Raw genomic sequence first — 21853 nt, forward strand, 5'->3', positions numbered from 1 at the left:
TAAACCATTTTGCATATACCCAGGACCCCAGGATTTCCTGAATGTCTGGCTCCAAACCCATTTGCAAGGCTGTGTGGTCTTCCCTGGGTCTGTCTCCCCAGTGTGGACCATGTCTTCAGTGTGTACAGTCCTAAGTCCTGAGAGGTATCCTGGGAAGATAGCCAGGGAAGGCCTCTCTAAGAAAGTAATATTTGAGCAGAGAACCAAATAAAGCACAGGAACGCAATGTAAGGATCTCAGCAAAAGACCCTTGAGCAGGGAGGCCTTATGTGCAGGAGATTGGCATGGCTGAGGAAGCCATGGGGCCTGCCCATCTGGGGTGCTGGCATTGCAGGACTCACTGCAGAACCCACCCATCCCTGCTGCTTCCCACCGAAACCAGCCCACACCCTTAGACCTACTTCATAGTGGCATGGAATTCCACTTCCTAAAAACAATTTTGAATCAAATAAATTCTGAATTTAAGTTCTAAATATTAGTCTTTTGCCCCCCTCAAATATTTCAAGTATTCTGAACACTGTTCCCACCTTTGCCAAGGTTATCATGATACTGGCTGGAGGCTGGGGCAAGTTTGTGTCGAAAGGCTGGTCTGTTTTATCTGTTCTAGTTGCCATTCTCTCTTACTCAGAACATGGTTTCCTTTCATTTCAGAATAATTTCTTCCAGGCCCTGAGCTCATTTCCCCATTTAGTCTCTGTCATACCAGTCTGGGATGAGTTTGATATGGTTCCTGACCTGGAGGCAGAAGGATGAGTGAGGTGATCTACAGAGAAATCCACAAGCCATTGGAATCATCGGTGTCTCTGAGTCATGCCACCACCAACCGGGCCAAAGTTTGGCACATTTCAGCATCTTGGGGTCCTTTCTTGGCAGGAGGGAGAGAAAGGGTGGAAATCAATTAAGTGTAGTCAGGGGAAATGCTATAAGCGCTGTCCTCCCACTCCTGGAAACAATTTATTGCATGGAAAAGATAGCAGGTGTTCATTAAAGTGGGCTTCTCGGCATGTAAATCCATGATGTAGTGTTAAGAAAACGTAAGTTGCCATCAGTGTAGATGTATCTTAGCCATTTGGTAGCCCTTGGAAAAGACCTCAACTGTCTCTGAGTAAATTCACTGGAACATGATAAAGGCAGAGGATCTCTAGGGCTCTGAGGCTGTAATTAATACGTTTCCACAGGATTACATTAGAAATGATAATTACTAGCATTTGGGGAGGTGGTATGGGGAAGAGGGGGACATGAGGAACTGGAGACACACAAAGCTTTGTCTTCACTCTAGTCTTGTTAGGAAATCTGGAAGGTCCAACATTTTTTGATAAGATTTCCACCGAGAAGCCAAGTTGACAGACGCCAAAGGTTTTCTCCTCTTGGATCTAACTGTTCTGGAATCAAAGCGCAGGTAGGCAGCTACCCCACTTGTTTCCTTTGGAATGAACTCAGCTTTGTTTATGTCAACCACTTGCAGTGACTTAAGAGCCTTGAGCCAAGAAGGGGCAACTCTCCAGTGTTGGGTGGGGCAGGGCAGAGGGCAAGTGGGAATTGATGGGACCTCCAGGATCAGGTATCCAGGAATTGGTAGCTTTGTGTGTGGAGACAGTTTAACATTTTGCACTTGGTGCAGCCTAAACACCTAGCAATGAAAGGATCCAGAGCCCACCTGCTGTGATAAGCATCACTCCTTTATGTACTTCCAGGATCACAGGGAGGACGAGGGGGGCCTCCAAGGAGGAGCTGGAATGGTCTAGGGGCACACGGAGTACTTGTGGGGTAACAGCCATTTACAATCTAATACCAAAGTATTTCCATATTCTTAGTCCCTGGGATGTTCCTGCTGTTATGTGTCAACCAAATGTCAACTTTCGATCTCTCTGATGTAGCAAGGAAGAGAGATGCATTGGGCCTGGGAAGAGGAGAGCACTGTTGCTTTCTGATGAAAGCCTGTCATGCACCCACCTCCTAAATATCCCACAGCAACTCCAGCCCCAGGTTTCCTCTTCCCTCCCTCCCTCCTTTCCTGCCTTCTTTTCTTGCAGCAACCAATCTTTACTGAGCATCAACCATGTGACTGTGTTCCAGGCACAGTATCAGGCTTCGGATCCTAATGATAATGAACGTATGCCCATTTCCCTTAAGGGAAGTCACGCAGATGAGTGGGCTGTGTGTACCTTTCCACTGAGTGGGAGCTCTGCTGTGAAGCTGCCAGTGCCCAGGCAAAGCAGCATGGGGTTGGTGGAAGCAGCTTGAAGAACAAGGGAATGTGTGAGAAGGCTGTGGCCGAGTCTGTGAAATATGGTATAAAGGAAAGAGCCAGATATTCACTGTGTGGCCGAGAAGTGAGCAGCCTTGAGTGGGGAACCACAGGTCAGGGTAAAACCAGGGGTTGCGACCTGGCAGCAAACCAGAGACAAGCACTCCAGATGCAGTGAAGGCACAGGGAGGGAAGAAGAGGCAACAGTAAAGGGTTTATGCAATTAAATAGTGGAAAATAGGGCAGGAAGAAAATTGGTAGCAGGCTGGCATTGAGGAAATGGCATGGCCTGTGAGACAGACCAAGGTTTCACTTCTGGCTCTTGAATGTATTAGCTACCTGCCTGTGGGTGAGTTCGAGAGTGTCTTAGAGCACCAGCTTTTCCATCCATAAAATAGAGTTAATGTTTAACGTATGGGTGTTGCAGGGATTAGAAATAAGGTATATGATGTGCCTGCTATAAAACTGGTCCCAATGAATTGGTCCCTATCCACCTCCCTCACTCTCACTCCACAGCCCTTCCAACCCCAGACCCACACTTGCTGTGGAGTTCCCCTCACAGAATGAAGGAGGTGATGGGGGAGAAGTTTATTGAGGGAGTTGGTGGAGCCCCAAGCCTGTGCCACATGGGCATGACCACAGCAGATCTGAAATCTCCCTGTAGTCCTAAGGAGCACCAGGGAAGGGCATGCCCAGGGACAGGGGATGAAGCTGGCATAAGATTGTGGAAGGAACCCCGGGCATGAAGCTGAGGGAAATGCACAGAGCTCAGCTGAGTGGGGATGGTACAGATGCAGAGGGAGGCCAGGCCAGGGGTGGGCCACCCCATAAAAGCTGGGCAATGGGGAAGGCTCGGCGGCAGGACCCACAACCGATTTGGAATGGCACTGCTCCTGCTGGAACAACAGAGATTGTGTACTCAAAGGACCCAGCTAGATGTTCAGCAAAGCAGTGTAACCTCTGTTGTTTTAGTGAACTTAGTGAATTGATAACCCTGTTGTCAGTTACCTGACACACTCAGTGTAGTCTCTGATCTCTCTCTCTGGTTTAACTATCTTGTTTTTGTTTGTTTTTAGAGATGGGGTCTTGCTACATTGCCCAGGCAGGAGCACATGGCAATTCACAGGTGTGATCATTGTGTTTTACAGCCTTGAACTCCTGGGCTCAAGCGATTCCCCACCTCAGCCTCCCATGTAGCTGTATTTTGCTTATTTTAATAGCAACTTCAAAATTTATTATAATAGCAACTTCAAATCTCTTTTGAAAGTGCGTAATCTATTAAAAAAAAAACAACAGTATCTTCTGTTCTTAAAAATCTCTTTAACAATGAGATATGCTTTTATCTGACCCTTTGCTTTCAGAACCACATTCCAGCCCCTTCATATCCCACTAAAAAGGGGCAGAGAGGCCTGCTGTGGTGGCTCACACCTGTAATTCCCACGCTTTGGGAGGCCAAGGTGGGCAGATCATGAGGTCAGCAGATCGAGACCATCCTGGCTAACACAGTGAAACCTTGTCTCTACTAAAAATACAAAACATTAGCCGGGCGTGGTGGCGGGTGCCTTTAACCCCAGCTACTCAGGAGGCTGAGGCAGGAGCATCGCTTGAACCTGAGAGGCAGAGGTTGCAGTGAGCCGAGATCGCGCCACTGCACTCCAGCCTGGGCAACAGAGCAAGACTCTATCAAAAAAAAAAAAAAAAAAAAAGAGTTGGGTGGAGAGAAATGCCTATGTAATATCTTTCCAAATATAAATTCTTATCTCAGTTGGTGCTTTTTAATGTGCATCTGATTCTTCATTTCCAACTTTACTAAGAATGGATTTGACACTACAGACCCTTGCTGATCAGTGGAAGACACTTTGTCGGGAAGTCAAGACACTCTTCCTCAGTCACCAACTCTTTACAGGTGCTTGGGCATTTTCTGACTAAGTGATCCTGGAATGTAACTGCACCTGTGTGCATCTGATATCAGGGGTTAGATGTGGGTCCCCTCCAAATCTCATGCTAAAATGCGACCTCCAATGTTGGAGGTGGGGTCAGGTGGGAGGTGTCTGGATTATGGGGGTAGATCCCTCATGAATGGCTTCGTGCCATCCTCACAATAATGAGTGAATTATTGCACTGACTTTATGCAAGATCTGGTTGTTTAAAAAGAAAATATGGCATATATACACCATAGAATACTGTGCAGCCATAAAAAAAAGGATGAGTTCGTGTTCTTTGCAGGGACATGGATGAAGCTGGAAACCATCATTCTCAGCAAACTAACACAAGAACAGAAAACAAAACACCGCATGTTCTCACTCATAAGTGGGAGTTGAACAATGAGAACACATGGACACAGGGAGGGGAACATCATACACCAGGGCCTGTCGGCAGGTGGGGGGCTAGGGGAGGGATAGCATTAGGAGAAATACCTGATGTAGATGACGGGTTGATGGGTGCAGCAAACCACGGCACATGTATGCCGATGTAACAAAACTTCACGTTCTGCACATGTACCCCAGAAATTAAAGTATAATTTAAAAAAAAGAATTCAGAAGGGTATAAAGAAAAAATATATATATAAGGATACAGAATAAAAATGGATTTTAAGCAAATGAAAAGATGTTTAATTTCATTCATAATAAATGCAAATTAAAACTTTAAAGAAAAAAGAGTGTGGCAGGTCCCACCCCCTCTCTTGCCCTCTCCCTTGCCATGTGATACCTGCTCCCCTTCACCTACCCCATGATTGGAAGCTTCCGGAGGACCTCACCAGAAACAGATGCCAGCACCACACTTCCTGTGCAGCCTGCAGAACCATGAGCCAAAATTCACCTCTTTTCTTTATAAATTACCCAGTCTCGGGTTTTTCTTTATAGCAATGCAAATGCAGACTAACACAGCATCTCTAACAAGTGGTGTGTCTAGAATCACCCTCTTGGTTTCTAGATGTGTCATGAAGCTATAGAGAAATCATCCAAAAATCAGTTGAAAAGCTGATTTTCTTCTGAGGGATTTCAGTCTTGATGATGAAGCATTTCAATACAGAAGTTACCCTCTCCCACAATGAACTCTCTTTTCTTTGGTCGATAGATATAAGGAGCCACTCAAGGAAACCACAAAAACCATGAAAAATTAGTTTAAATTAATGTATTTTCTGAAAATCATGGTCTAGTGACTAAAATTTATACTTGAGCACCACTCGATATGTTTTTAATGAAGTCAGTGCAATGTTTTTAAGAAACCACTACATATTTATTCGACGTCAAAGCAAGACACTTGTTTTAAAAGCCAAGACATGTTAACAGAAGTTGGGGGGAAAAGACAATAATTATTTAGTGAATCCTGTGCAGTGGCATTGCAGCTGAGGTCTTCCTCAATAGTTGACTCATCTGGAAACCCAGTCCTGAAATAGAGTTTAGCAAACATAGCGATGGCAAGAATACTAACCAGGCAGTGTCATGTCCTCAGCAGAGATGGTTCCCGCACACAAATGTTCCACTTCCTGGCACATACACCCGCCTCTTGGACTGGCATCACCTGGACTTTAAGTTCATCATTGGCCGCAGTCGTCTACCAATGGATCTTATACTAGACATAAACTTATTCTGGTCATTGATGATAGTGTTTGTCTTCTTCGATTTGCTTGGGTTCATTACAGCACCTCCCTGATACTGATCTAGTGCTCTATGGCTTACCAAAGACAACCATGAGAAGGAGGCAGGGAAGGGATTTCCATCCTTCAGATGGGGAAAGCAGCACAGAGAAGTTATGGCATTTACGTCAATGGAGAGCAGGGACTAGGACCCAAGTCTGGCTCCGAAACGGAGAGCGTTTTAGTATGCTTCCTCATCACCATGTGAAACCTGTTGCCGTACTTCACCCAAACAGGGATAGCTTTAGAAATACGCCTCTCCCTTTTCTCCAGTGAGGGTCAGGAGCAGACTCTGGGCTGCGGCAGGGTGCAGTTTGACTTCTGGCTCTGGTGTCCACTGGCTTTGGGTTCTTGAGCAGAGGCAGAGTTTCTCTGAGCCTCCGTTTCTTCGCCTGTGTGTGACAGAGTGTTAGAATTCTCTCCTTCCACCCCACACGCCATCTCTGCCCAGTCAGATGAGAGACTCTAGGTTCAGTGAGGGCTGACATTTACATAAATGTGGGATGATACACCACTCAGAGTGGAGAGAGAGTGGGATCTTCTGTAGCTTGAGATGGGCAATCTCTTAGATTCATCTTGGTTTGGAGAGCTGCTTGCTGAGAAGGAACTAGAATGATTCTCCTGGACACTAAGATACCCAACTCCTAATCCAAAATCAGTCTTTATCAGAGTGGATCCACCTCAGAGGGGATGTCTCCACATGGAAGAGGAGTTTAGGCTAGTGAACATGGCTTAATACAAAGAGCTGGGAGTTCCTGGGGAAGAGCTGAATTTGGCATGGTATGTGGTGAGGCAAAGACCCTCCAGGATCTTGTCCTTGTGGCACAATAGGGACAACCTTGGAGCCCAAGTGTGGCTCATGACTTCACTGTGATTAGAAATCTATTCATCAAGATGGGACCTAATTAACTAAAAAGCTTGTGCACAGCAAAAGAAATAATCAGCAGAGTAAACAGACAACCCACGAAGTGGGAGAAAATATTCACAATCTATGCATCTGACAAAAGACGAATATCCAGAATCCGCAAGGACTCAAACAAAGCAGCAAGAAAAAGTAATAATAATCCCATCAAAAAGTGGGCAAGGTACATGAACAGACAATTCTCAAACAAAGATATACAAATGACCGACAAATACATGAAAAAAAATCAGCTCAACATCGCTAATTATCAGGAAAATACAAGTTAAAACCACAATGGGACACCACCTTACCCCTGCAAGAATGGCCATAATTGAAAAACCAAAAAATAAAAGATGTTGGTATGGATGTGGTGAAAAGGGAACGCTTTCACACTGCTGGTGGGAATGTAAACTAGTACAACCACTGTGGAAAATAGTATGGAGATTCCTTAAAGAACTAAAGGTAGACCCAACATTTGATCCAGCAATCCCACTCCCAGGTATCTACCCAGAGGAAAAGAAGTCATTATATGAAAAAGATACTTGTACACACATGTTTACAGCACAATCCACAATTGCAAAAATATGGAACCAACCTAAATGCCCATCAATCAACAAGTGGAAAAAGAAAATGTGGTATATATACACCATGGAATACTGCTCAGCCATTAAAAGGAACGAAATAATAGCATTCATGGCAACTTGGATGAAATTGGAGATCATTGTGAAGTAACTCAGGAATGGAAAACCAAACATTGTATGTTCTCACTCGTAAGTAGGAGCTAAGCTATGAGCATGCAAAGGTGTAAGAATGATACAATGGACTTTGGGGACTCAGGGAGAAGGGTGGCGGGGTAAGGGATAAAAGACTACACACTGGGTGCAGTGTACACTGCTTGGGTGATGGGTGCACCAAAACCTCAGAAATCACCACTAAAGAACTTATCCATGTAACAAAAAAAGGAAAGAAAGAAAGAAAGAAAAGAAATCTGTTCGTCAAGAGCATCAATGTGGAGAGAGCAAGTGTCTCCACATATGCCACACAGAACATTTGCCAGAGAGGACTGAAGACTCTTCTGATATTTCTTTAGGGGAGCCTCTGAAAACCTCCTCTGAATGCAATACGCCCTGGGGAATTTGGATGAATCCAGGGCAGGAGACCTCAAGAGGGAAATGTGCGTGACCTCTTGATCTGGCTTTGTTAAAAACCATGTGGGCATGCATGCGATGAACGGGGAAAAGAGGGACTTGTAATCCGAGTTGGTGCTGTATGTGGTTCATACCAGGTACGTGTAAAATGGTCAATACAAACTGTTCACAGAAGCTGGTGAAGGCTGCACGTGGAGATGAGCGGGGAGTTCTTAGCACAGAAAGTGGCTCCTAGCAGGTGGAATGGTGGTGGTATTACTGTTATTACACCCTGTCCACTGGCATTTCTCCTTGGGCCTCCAGCAGAGAACCCAGGGGGGGCCTGTGCAGTCCAAGGTGGGCAGCATCGTATTCCTAAGCCCAGGCTGGAGTCTAAACCTCAGAATGGAAGTCCTTGTAGCTGTGTGACTTGCGTAACTTGCTTAACCCCTCCAGGCTTCAGTTCAGTGACCAGATAAAACAGAGTTAACGATGACAGGTACATTTACAGTGAAGCTAGTATAGTTTCGACCTCAAGGCACCTTTCAAGGGTGCCCAGGACTCTAAGGATATAGGATATGTGGATAGTGGAGGAGAAACAACTTTCTTAGAGCTTATATAGGGGGAAAAAAAAAAACCTCGATAGACGTTTTCCCAAATTTGACAGTAAGATTCACATGAAATTACCAACAATAAGGTGTGGAACTGAAAGAAAATTTTCTAAGTTGATATTTTCTATCAGAAATGCAAAGCAAATGTTGATCAAACTTGTTGGAAGAAAGACTGAATTATCTTTTCTTCTCCTTATTGAAAATATTGTTATGAAAAAGCAATCAAAGAGCATTCAGCCAAAGAGGTGGAGGGGAAAGCATTGAACTATTATAAACATATGTGTCAGTTCATAAAAAGTGAAGTTATTTGTGTTTTCTGATGACATGTGTGATATTAGCCTGAAATTTATATTTTGTTGTGATTTCTATTTTCATGCTAAATAAATACTCACAATTGCACCTAATTCTATTTTATAATTATGGGTGCTTTTTTTTAAAAGAGTCTCTAAAATTACAGGATCTTCTATCCCCACAAAACCAGGATCTGCCCACGTTCATGATACGACCTGCTTTTGACATAAGGTACATGGAAAAGTGCTGTACCTCTGCTGTCCACCTACGTGGGGAAGAACTTTACAGGGGTATCTGGAAGGAGACTGGGGACACTGAGAAGACAGATGAAATCAAGGAAGGAAAAAAGAATCAAAAGAGACAAGTGGATCTAGAGAAGCCTGGAGTTTGCAAATAAGAAAGCCAAGTGTGAAGCTGACAGGGCAGGAAATAAGAAGAGTTTCCCAGAGAAGTAGGAATGAGGCCCATCTAAAAGGATAGGGAGGCCTATGTTAGGGCCTCATCTGTTTCTCAACTAGCAGCCTCACCCAGACCAAGCAAATGTGGTTCTTGATAGAAGTTGACACATACTCTGAAGAATTCGATGCAGGCCAACCAGAGTCCATCATGCTGGGAGAAAACTAGGAGCCGGTTATGATGTGGGATCCCTGTCAAAAGAATGTCTCTTTCCTTTAGGGCCTGTGGCTTCATTCCCCTAATTAGAGAGGACATCCTGGCTTGGAAGCCTCAGTCCTCCACTTTTCTCTCTGCTAGGCTGACAAGAAGTGTGAGAAAGGAGGGGCAATAAAACATGAAGGTTCCTGAATTCATGTGCAGAGCTGTCTTTTTGAATTCCCATCTGGCTTTTGCCTCGTACTTGCTTTCTGGAGATAAAGCTGTACAAGCCTTGGGAAGGTCGAAGAGTTAAGTGGGTTCCACCGGGTCAGGATGCAATTCCTGAGAATGATTTAAGCCTGGTTCATTTGCTGCTGTAGAGGAGAACAGGAAAGAAGAGGATGGGGGCAAGAAGCTCACCAGATGTGCAAATAGGGCTGCCTTCTTTTTATGATGATGACGATTACTATAGTTTCTGGGGAACAACAGGTGCCGTTTGGTTACATGGATGTTTTTTAGGTGTGATTTCTGAGATTTTGGTGCACCAGTCACCTGGGCAGTATACACTGCACCCAATGGGTAGTCTTTTAACCCTCCCTCTAACCCTTTCCCTCAAGTCCCTAGAGTTCATTATCTCATTCTTATGCTTTTGCGTCCTCATAGCTTAGCTCCCACTTGTAAGTGAGAACATACAATGCTTGGTTTTCCATTCCTGAGTTCTTTCACTTAGAAGCATGGTCTCCAGCTCCATCCAAGTTGCTGCAAATGCCATTATTTCATTCTTTTTTATGGCTGAGTAGTATTCCATGGTATACATATACCACATTTTCTTTATCCACTTGTTGGTTGATGGGTGTTTGGGTTCTAGATTTTTCCAACAGCGAATTGTGCTGCTATAAACGTGTGTGCAAGTGTCTTTTTAATATAATGACTTCTTTACCTCTGGGTCGATACCCAGTAGTGGGATTGCGGATTGGATGGTAGATCTTTTAGTTCTTTTTTTTGTTGTTGTTGTTTTTTTTTTTAGGTAGAGTCTTGCTCTGTCACCCATGCTGGAGTGCAGTGGCACAATCTCGGTTCACTGCAACTCCCACCTCCCGGGATCAAGCGATTCTCCTGTCTCAGCCTCCTGAGTAGCTGGGATTACAGGCAGGTGCCACCAGGCCCAGCTAATTTTTGTATTTTTAGTAGAGATGAGGTTTCACCATGTTGACCAGGCTGGTCTTGAACTCCTGACCTCAAGTGATCAACCCACCTCGGCCTCCCAAAGTGCTGGGATTACAGGCATGAGTCACTACAACCAGCCTACTTTTAGTTCTTTAAGGAATCCCTGTAACTGTTTTCCACAGTGGTTGTACTAGTTTACATTTCCACCAGCAGTGTAGAAGTATTCCCTTTTCACCACATCCACTGCAACATCTATTATTTTTTAATTTTTTAATTACAGCTGCCTTCTGAGCAGCTATAATTAAGCTGTGCTTTCCAGACCTTCCTGGCTGAGCCTGAAGTGGTGGGTTCTGCTCTCTGGCGCCCTCTGCTGTAGCGGAGTGGATCAGATACTGCCATAGGCAGGGCAAGGCTGAGAATCACAGTCATTGATTACCTCTACTTATTTGGGTTGGGATATCTGAGACACAAATGCCCAGGGCCTGAGTTGCAGAAGACAATGGCAGTGTGGAAGGTAAGACTGAGTCACTGACAGTGAGCCACACTCTTCACTTTGGCCATACTGTGGAGAACCTGTTGGATTGTACCTGACAGAACAGGAATGAATGTTAGGGCTTACCCAGCCCAGCCTCCTAATTCACTAGCCAAGGAATGTGTCTTGAAAAATAGATGCTGCAGGTAAAGGTAAGGACATCATCGGCAAGAGAAGTGCAGGCGAGTAGGGCTTTGGGTGGTTAGCCCTACTCTCTTCCAGAGGAACCGTGAGTTTCATATGAGTAAGAGCTCAAGATGCTGCTTGAAAAACATAGTGGGGAGGATAGATGGATTGATTCAGGGGAAGGAGACAGAGAAAAGAGTAACACTGGGAGGAGGGTGCTCCTGAAGTATAGGGGAATGGGACAAGGACATGTTGAGAAAGAAGGTGGTGGGCTGAAGATTAAAAACTGGAGAACCAAGTTAAAACTGCAGTGTTTTCCCAAAGTAACCAAAACCTCAGAATAGATATGCTGAGATCCATTCCTGTACTGGAAGAATACTTTTCAGAGATGAAAAGTAAGTGACTGTGCAGATCAAATACGATCATTACATTTTAGGCACATTAAATAAAAGAAACTCACACGGAGACACAGCCCAGTGAAATTTTTGAGTTACAAGAATAAATTTCAAAACCCTACTAGCACCAAAGCAGTAGGGGGAAAAGGCTTACAAAGGCATATCAATCAGGCTTCTTCCAGAGGCTTTTCCTCTGAAACCCTAGAAGAGTGTGGATTAATCGCCATAGCCACAATGTTTTGAAAGGAAGGATGGTGACCTGAGAATGGTAAATCCAGCCAAGTCATTGTTCCAACATAAAAGCAATTTCAGAGATGTATATGCTCAGAGAATATACCACCCAAATACCCCATGTCTTAGGTCAGTTTCTCTGGAAAGCAGAGTCTAAGACCTGCAGACCTTGCATGCTAGAGATTCCTGGGGCATCTGCTTAGTGAGGGAAGCAGAATTAGGCAGAGGGAGAAGCTGAACTGCAATATGTTGCAACAGAGGCCTCAGACAATCCCACAGAAAGCTCTGGAGCTGGAGTAGCATTTAGAGTTAGAATCAAGGCAGGGTGGGTCTTATCTCCCTGCAGGGATGAGTCACTGGATGTGGGCTGCCCCAGAGTGGGACAGTGACCATGGCCTGGGCAACTCCCTTACACTTGAGGCAATTCCACAGTGACTCACTTGTGACCATCACCAGCTGGGGGAATGAGCACCTAAGTCCTGAGGGACTTTGGTGGCATCTTTAACACCAACTTGTTAATATTTTTCGACCTGAAGGTGTACTCAGGTGAACTAAGAGATAGATATGACAATATAAAAAGAGCGAAGAGTTTTCCCAATTCATTTTTAACCACAAACCCTACATGGCTATATATTTCAAAGAAGCCATGGGGCAAAGATTTGTCCCTTGGTTTCCCATCTTTTTTTTTTTTTTTTTTTCTCTCCAGAAAATGCCTTCCACAGCCTGCTGGAATTGTTGTAGAAAAAAATTGTTGTCACATGCCCAGGATAATTTAGGCACGTGGACATATTGTAGGGTGAGTAGGGCAGGGTTTATTGGGTGAAAAGGAAAGAATCTCTCAGCAGAGTGAGGGAGTTCCTGTTAACAGACCCTCCTCTCACAGACTGAATCCCAGGTCACCACCCAGGAACTGGGGAGACTAGGCTCCTCCCTCTGCAAACTGCTCCAACTTCCCGAGTCTCCACCCCCTCCTCCCAGTGCACAGGCTGGTGGAAGATTCTCCCAGGACCATCCCCCTTATCTTCCTCCTGCATCTATCAGACTGTCCTACTACAATTTATGACCACTCAGAACAGCAACTGGCACATTCCCTTTCTATTTTTCTTAACAATGACTAACCTCACTTGCAAGATTAGAATATTGTGCTGGGAGGGTTAGCAAAACAAAAAACTCCCATTTCTCTTACTGAAAAGCAAAATTAGGCCATTTTACTGAGCGGAGATGTAGTGATAATTTTCTGCATCTCTAAAAGCTTTCTTGAGGATAGAATAATTCCATCATCACAAGTGGGATATAATAGACCCTTTGGATCTGGAAGGACTGTGAAGGAGAGCACGTGAAGGAAAGTCTCATCTCTTACTTTATGCTATTCTTTTTCACAAAGAGCACATAAAGAAAAGACCCTTAAGATTATTTATTTGAATCAACCATCAAGTCGATTCCATTTATTTTTGTTTTCCATAAGAATGGTGAAACCACTCAGTGATAGACACTGTTTGTCAATAAACCCTTCATAATAACGTCTACCTGGGGCTGGTAGATATTTCTCTGTTAACTAAGTCTACAAGTTAATGTGTGTGGAGTGATTGCAATCAATTGTACATGAAAATGAGTGAATAGAAGAAAAGACTGATTGCAAATTAGCTCTTGGAGGTAAAAATTCAGGTAATTTAAACTTTTCAATGGACATTTTATTGCTTGCATTTTCTAAGCCTTCTTCAATGAGCATGGATCACTTTTATAATTAAACAAAATAAATGCTGTTACGAATCAACGAATGTTATGGTACATATACCATAGGAACACAATTAAACTGAAATATTTACTATTATTTCTAGAAAGGAGGAATTGGATAATGAACAATATCTTTTTCTTTAGTGTTTCAGATTTTTGCTCACAGATTTTTTTTTTTTTTTTTTTTTGCATGTCACAATAGAATAAAAATTTTTCATTATTTCCTTAAAGGGCTCAGGGAAGGAGGCTTTATTGTTTGCTTTATTTTTAAATTAAAAGTGCACCTACCATGTCTTCACCCAGGTTAGCAAGTCCTTTGGAAAGTTCTCTTTACTTAGCCTAAGCCCCTACCGCTGCTGGGGTAAAGCAAGCACATCTGGTGGTCTGGCTAGTAACATGAGTGCTGCTGAGACTTTGGGCCTGGGGAATGGGGGCAAATTATAAAATTCCTGTATTCCTTCTGGTGGAAGAGGGGAAGAAAGTTGAATCCCTTGCGAGTGAAAATCTCCCTCTGGTCTGTAATATAGTGAAGTACACACTTGGTCTTCATCCTTGTTTCCTGACACGTAACTCCTAAAATCAGTGGAATCCCAAAGTGAAGTGTCATTTTGTATGCTAATGAGTTGATGGCTGGCAGACCCTGGGTAGCTTCAGGATGGAGCTGGTCACCAGAAAGATGGAGGCAGCATCAGAGGGTTAAGACTTTCAGCCCCACCCCTAACATCTGGAGAGGGGAAAGGGGCTGTAGGTTAAGTTGCTCCAGGACAGCCAATGATTTAACCAATCCTGCCTACTGATGAAGCTTCCAAAAAAACCAGAACGGACTGAGTTCCAGAACTGCCAGACAGCTGAACACCTGGAGGTTCCTGGAGCTGGCAGCCAGAGAGCCTGTTCCCTCACTACCAATACCCTTACCTTGCCCTTCTTTCTCTTTTTGCACAGCAGTGATCACCTTCTGACCCACTGTGTATTAATAGTGTACTCTCACTGTTGGCTCTGCCTCTCTGACCCACACACAGAGCCTAAGCTCCTGAGGGCAGGAATCTGTGTTTTGTTGGGTGATACATCCAAAGCGCCTCACAGAGGCTGACGCATAGGGGTTCAGTACACACTTTGGATGAATCCATGTTTATTGGAATAAAAGGACGGATGAGATACATGAAGTGAAAAAAGATGAAAAGACAGCATATATACCATGAAAGGAAAATAAAAACTCAGGACCCCAAAGCAATCTGCCAAAAGCAAAAAACGAAGCTGAAAGCTGAGTCATGCAAGAAGCTGCCTTTCCTTTTGTTCCGAAGCAGAGAGCTACACAGAAAAGGCTAGGCAGCTCCTCTATGTTTACCCTATCTTACGGGAAATGCCAATTTACTGAGCACCAGAAAAACACATAATGGGCTGTTCTCCCACCTGCTCCTTTTCTCTTGTAACATGTGGATTCAGTAATGAGATCACACCCTCCCCTTTAACCACCCCCAGCCCACTTTTTCCCCTTTAAATATTGAAACGTTCAACATCATCTTCAGAAAAAGGCACAGACCACAGACTTTCTGCGATCCCATGTTCTTTCCTTCTGGGAATGTCCTTCACCTTGGCAAAATAAACTTCCAAACTGATTGCGACTTGTCTCAAGATACTTTTCTGCTTTAAAATAGCATAACTGTGATTAAAAGAAATTAGGGGGGGGGGGGGGGGGGGGGGGGGATGAGAGTCTCCAAGACACAGTAAGTGCCAATGTCGATTATAGATTTGGGGATTATGGGTGATTTTATTTGCTTCATTGTTTGTTGGACTATCTGAATATTTCTTGGTATGCAAGCTTAACCTTTATGATGATACAAAAATGTTTCTTTCAATTTAAAAAAGAGGAAGAAAAACAGGCAGCTCCTGAACCAGCCATGAGCAGCCAAGGGGCCTGGAGATAGCACGATTGGAGCCAAGTGGGTGTCTTGGTGGTGGAGGCAGCCCTTGACCTTGACCATGGACTGTCACTGCTTCCTGCAAATGTCAACGCCACCCACACTGGCAGTCATCCCTGGGGATTGCTTCCTTTGATAGGCCTGGAATCTCCATGTCATCAGTGCTCCTTGTAATAACATCTTCCTCCCACTGGTCACCGCACTCTCCCCAAATCAGGTAAAGCCTGTTGTCAAATGGTGCAGTGTTCCATACTGCTGTAGTCTGAACCTCAGCTCAAGTGGTAAGTTTGCATATTAAGATGTGAGAGGCCGGATGCTGTGGCTGGCACCTGTAATCCCAGCACTTTGGGAGGCCAAGGCCATCAGATCACCTGAGGTCGGGAGTTCAAGACCAGCCTGCCCAACATGGGGAAACCCAGTCTCTACTAAAAATACAAAATTAGCCAGGTCTGGTGGCACATGCCTGCAATCCCAGCTACTCGGGAGGCTGAGGCAGGAGAATCGCCTGAACCCGGGAGGCAAAGGTTGCGGTGAGCCGAGATCGCGCCATTGCACTCAAGCCTGGGCTACAAGATCGAAACTCCCTCTCAAAAAAAAAAAGGTGAGGAAATTAAAACTGGTTGTAAGATTTCCTGTCCAGGAGTGGCCTGGAGTACGTTAGCCTACTGCTCTCACTAAGAGCTGCATCTACGTCCTGTTATCCCCACAGAAGAAGAAGCCGCTTTCCTGAGTATGGGTTCGCAGTCAATGCAATTCTGCATGCTCCTAGGAAGGAACCAGAAACATGATGGGCGGCACTGGTGACCAGCCAGCACCTACAGGCCCGCACATTGCCAGGTGTGCTGAAACAGCAGAACCATAGCCCTCATTTTTCCCCTGAAGTACCATCCCCCCTGCAGCTTTCACTCAGGCATTCAGTTGGACTCTAGCCAGGCTGACCTGCAAGGAACTAGGATGAAGCGATTGTGCACCAGATTTCTGGGCAGCAGGTGGGCCTGAGGTGTAGGAAAGGCAATGATGAGTGATGTTTGGCCCGTGCTTCCGACTTTGCATCATGTTCTCGGCATGGCACTCTGGGAAGCTGCTACCTATTGATTATGTTAGTATTGCAAGATGTAACCTCTTCACCATCTGGGGTTTGTCATTAATTTGTATTTAGAATGGTAAACCCCTTACCTCCTGTGCCTTCACACTTCCTGTCTACTCGTCTTACCTAACATTTCTCCATAGCACTTATTACTATCCAAAACACTGTACATTTAGCTTACTGTCTGTCTTCCCCCAGGATGTAAGCTTCATGAGGCAGGGATTTTGTCTCTTTTATCTTCTGCTCTATTTCCAGTCTGAGAACAATGCCTGGCACACAGTAGAACCTCAATAAATACCAAAAGGAAAGGCAAGGAGAGGAGAGAAGAGGGGAGGGGAGAAAAGGGGAGGGGGAAGGAAGGAAGGAAGGAAGGAAGGAAGGAAGGAAGGAAGGAAGGAAGGAAGGAAGGAAACGGAGAGACAAGGCATCAAAGACAACAGATGCATCTTTATAAAGAACGTGTCCATTTATTTTATTATTTTAAATCTGAACTTTCGTAAAATAAGAGTTACTTGCATTTAGCTCCAAATGTTTTTGTGACGTGAACTGGAGACAAGCCCAGGTTTGGACCTTTGCATCTTCCTATCAGGTCCAGCGGCTGCACCATTCAGCCCTGTAACTTAATTTGCATCTGCTGAGACTGTGGCAGCCCCATTGCAAGTGACTCAGTTTTCTGAGTCACTAGTGATAGTAGGTAGGGGATGCCGTGCTCCTGACTGCATTTCTCTTACAGCTGGTCAGAGTCAGAAATGATGGTGAAGTACAGGAGGGTGCCCCAGGGCATGTGGGAATGCTTGCAGTGCCTGAGAACTCTGGGGTGGAGAGACCCCAGTGGGGTTCCGATACCTCAAAAGGATGCAGCTTAAAAGAGGACCTAAAAGAAACTTAAGCTTGAAGTTTCTGAAAAGTAGCATCATTTCTCTTCCTTCCTACACCCATTCTCTCAGCCTCTTTCTTTCTACACATATTCCCTCTTCAAGAGCCCATCAAGCCAGGCCCCTGCAGACAGACAGCACGCCTTGTGGGGGCAGGAACACGCTTGCGTGCACGTGCGTGTCTCTGCTGCCGTGCCCTCCTCTGCTGCAGGCTGAACTGCTCACACATTGGTGTGCTGAGAGCCTGACGACATCACGCTGCCTGGCTGGCTTTGGCCCGAAGGTGCTGAGCTGGCTACCCGGCTCCTGCTTCGATCCCCACCTCCTGGGCTCCTCGGGGCTGGCTCATCCATCAGCTTGAGCTTCTCGTGCTCCTCTTTCAGGAAGAAGTCCACTAATAAGCTCTTCTCTTTCTTGATCTGGTCGCTGATGTCCGTGGGGATATCTGGAATCATCCAGTCCACGAGGACGCTCAGGAACATCACGAGGTTCTGCAGAAAGCCAAGGAGAGAGAGGCCAAGTTGGAGAGGCCTGGCCCGGCGAGGTGGTGACCCTGGAGCAGAATGCCTCCATGTCAATCCTGGCTTTGCAACTTACCAGCCCAGTGATCGCAACCAATGAGCGTAACTCTGACTTGGTGTCCTCACCCATAAAATGCAGTGGCAACAGTGCCTACCCTGGAGTGGCTGTCAGGATGAAATGGGTTAATACGTGTGGGGCATCTGCGGCAGTGCCTGGCACAGAGCAGGACTCCGTCAGTAGTAGCTACTGCTTCTTCCCTTCACCAGGACTTGTGCCCCCACACCATCCTCAGAGTGTTCCCATGTGTCCAGTTCTTGCTTCTTGGCCTCTAAGCCTCCAGGCCCTCCGTGCTTTAGAAAATGGAAAGTGGTTTTCTAGAAAGTGACGACAAAGCCCAGTGGCTTCTCCTGGGCTGTCACTGTGCCACTTGCTCCTCTCCTCCCTCCATCTGGCTCTCTCTATCCTCTACACTAGAGACGGACTTGGGGTTTTCGCATTGACTTTGGGCCTTCGCTGACCCGGTGCACTGCTGACATTCACCTTATACCGTTCTCAGTCACTGCAGCCACCCCGGCTAACCCTGCCTCGCTGGGAACCCCTGCGTCCAGCTTGCCTCGATCGGGTCTAGGCTTTGGCGCACACTTGCAGTGGTCTTCCTTCTGGCTGCTAAGCCACATCCCTTTGCTGGTGCACACGGCAGGCTAGGACTGCTTCTCCCTGGAGGATTTACTGTCTCAGTGAATGAATACATGACAGCAATGCCTGGCATGGCTCAATGAATGCATCTGATTCCCATCCAATTCCCCAAGTCACATTTCACCCAGCTTTACCCAACACACTCCTCCCATTGTGATACTCTTCTCTGGCTGCCAGTTACGCACTCACGTGCCTTTTCCCCTCTGGGACTGTGACTGAGCCCTTGAACCCTACATGTTCCTAGGGGTTCAGGGGAAGACGCTGGAGACCAACTGCTGCTTCCAGAGGCTCCTGGGCATCCTGGGTGCTTGCGAGCTGCTTCACCAAGTCACACACTCTTCCTCTCAATCCATTCCTTCTGGCGTGAGTGGAATGTGACATGTGACATATGGGAAAGTGAGGAGACTCCGGGGGTGGGGCAGCAGGGGATGTCTGAGCGATCATTCAAACTTATCGCCCCCATCTCTCCAGAGGAAGAATGGCTGTCTTCTTTAGGTGAAAGCCTAGCCGATGGGCTTCTCCACTTTCTGGGCCGGGGTCTGGGGGCAGGATACTTTAGAGCCCCCCAGAGATCTGCCTTCAGGGAATACAAAAGCCTGAGGGAGCCAAAGAGAAAAGGATCTGGGCTCGTTCTTCAGCCCTGCTTGAAGACCGGGGGCATCCAGAGTGGGAATTGGGGGCCCTCGAGCTCAGAGAATCTCAGCGATGCAATTGGAGCTGTGGCTATTGTCCCAGATAGGAATCACTGGGCTCGAGTTTGCTATTCACTCAGGGATGGCTCAACGGCTCTGGGGGCCCTTCCCACCAGATGTCTCAGTGGCTGAAACAACACTAACAAAGGAGGAGCCCAGAGTGCAAGAAGAAAGGTTCCAAACCTGAGTTCTTTCATGACTGCAGAGATGAGATGGGCTGTTTGTCTGCCCCGGGCTGGGACTCTGGTTTCAATGGCCCCTTTCCTTTCTTCGCCTTAGGTTTAAACAGGAATCTATCTCCACCCTGCAACTTACTCCACATCTGTCTTGTAACCTTACACTGTGTTTTATTCTCTGTCTGCAAAGTCCACCCATTAAAGAAAGCCCTCTCAAGAGTCCTCCTGCCTCACCCAGGAAAGAAGCCCTCACTTCTGCCTGCCACACATGAAGCTTTCTCACGTCACAGAGTACCACGGGAACCTGGAGGTAGGTGCAAGAAATGAGTGCAGTATCCTTACCCCTGCAGCTCGGATTCGAATGGGCTGTTCCTTATCCCAACAACTCACCTGGAAGATGATGACAAAAGCCAGACGGGCGGACAGAATAAACCAGTACTGTTTGGAAAACTCATAAGGGTTCGGGGCCCAGGGCGGCTCTCGGTAATCCTTAAACCTGCCCAAAGAGAAATGTGGTGTTAAGATCGGGAGGGGATGGAGAACAGGGTGGTAATTCTCTGGGTGAAACCTCAAAGGCTTGCTAGAGCATCAGGCATGCATGCCCTTGGCATTGACTTGGGAAATAGGGGGAAGTGGGCGAAATCTATGGCCTAACCAACAAATTTCCTAAAAGGACTGAAGTCCAAAAAAGCCAATGTCAGCCTAGAAATGTCCTAAAAAGATGTTTTTACGACTCTCTCCAATAGCTCCCAAAGCTTACTTTGGTGTCAGGCTTCAACTCCCGAAGGAGCCCAGGGCATTTGAGGGTAGTCCAGGCCAGTGGGTCCACCTGGGCCTCCCACTAGCCTGTGACCTCTGTGTGGGTAGGGGAGACCCAGACACCCTGCATGGTGCTCTGCAGCCAGGGGGCTCGGGGAAGATGCAGACACCAGCAGGCAGTCTCGGGCTTCCTCCCCTTCCAGATGCTTCAGGACTACGGCCACCAGAGGGGCTGGCCTTGTTTCAAGGCTGCATTCTGGAACCAGAAAGAAGGCTGATCCAGACCAAGCTGGAGGCTGAGTGAATTTGGGATGGGAGGGTCATGAAGCATCATAGTTGATCAGTATTCTGTTTTGCTAATCATGTTCCTGATCTGTCTGCACGGTTTAAACTATAAAATGTTAACGCCTGACGTGAGCTCATGCCTCTTTCTCAGACCCACAGAGAAGCCTTGGGTTTTCCCTCACCCTTGCCTTTTCACCCCCATTCCAGAATGATTCATGTGAAAACTAGCTCATTTCCTCAGACTCACATTTTTCTAAGCCTGGAATAATGACAAGAGGCTGGTACCAGAACTATGACCCTTCCTGGAACAGTTTTCTCCATGGAATTCAACAGCTCTTTGCTGCTCAATAAAAGCAAAGCAAGTCCTGGGCTACAAAAAGAGGTGGGTGGTGTCAGGCCACCAAGCAGTGATAGTGGCTGCCAAGGAAGGCAGGCAGGGACTCTGCCCAGGTCAATCCCTGAGCAAAGGGCTTTTCTGGAAGGTTTCACATTTCATCTTCACTATAGCATCCTCCGGCAGGCATTGTTACCCCAGCATAACATAGGAGGAACCTGAGGCTTGGAGAAGTTGAAGTGTGTGGCCAAGGTCTCGTGACCAGTAAAGGCAGAGTCAGGGTAGGAATGCGAGTCTGGCTGAATCTGGGCTTTCTTTCCGTTATCATAGGGCACCTTACCAATGGCCACAATGTAGGGGCATTCAGAAGTAGGTGCTCTTTGGTCCTTCTCCTGCCATAAATGAATTGGCTGCTCTAAAAGGCCCACATAAAAGCCTGTTGGTTTTCCGTTGTCCAAAGAGATGAGAGAAGAGAAGAAGAGGAAGAGGAAAAGAGATGTACATACAAAGATAGAAAAGGGTGCAGTGATAAGAGTCAGCAACAGAAAGACACAACTGAGAAGTGGACACTAGGGACTCGACTAGGGTTTGGCAGGAGGCCAGGAGCTACCCTCTCCCTGCCCGACTCCCCCTCTCCCAACAGCTGATCACAGCTGCCGCACGCTTGGTTTGACATCCGGATGAAAAGCAAAGCTAACTGCAGCCCAGCAGAGCACCACAGGATTCATCATAACCACCCTCAGCTGAGGACAGAAACACGGCCAGCTCCAGATTATCCTTGCTGATGGGAGAGAGGGAGAGCGTGGCTAAGTGAATGAGAACATCTTGGGGTGGGAAAAACCTCAGACTCACCTATCCTCCCGTTGCCCCCAGACAGGACGCCATGGCAGCAGGCAATTTATCTCACTCTT

General features: G+C 46.3%; 1 protein-coding gene across 2 annotated transcripts in view; it reads right to left on the reverse strand.

Moving 5' to 3' along the window:
* Positions 1-17046: 17046 nt before the first annotated feature.
* ANO2 (anoctamin 2) overlaps positions 17047-21853 on the reverse strand; it is a 357929-nt gene continuing 353122 nt past the window's right edge. For both annotated transcript variants that reach the window (XM_021921930.2, XM_021921931.2), the window contains 2 exons: positions 19955-20060; positions 17047-17969 (listed from right to left, as the gene is read on the reverse strand). In XM_021921930.2, the coding sequence (XP_021777622.1) occupies positions 17700-17969; positions 19955-20060 (376 nt within the window). In that variant the 3' untranslated portion in view covers positions 17047-17699. The remainder of the gene's footprint in view (positions 17970-19954; positions 20061-21853) is intronic.

The sequence above is a fragment of the Papio anubis genome, chromosome 9 (genome assembly GCF_008728515.1).
Source record: "Papio anubis isolate 15944 chromosome 9, Panubis1.0, whole genome shotgun sequence".
Taxonomy (NCBI): Eukaryota; Metazoa; Chordata; class Mammalia; order Primates; family Cercopithecidae; genus Papio; species Papio anubis.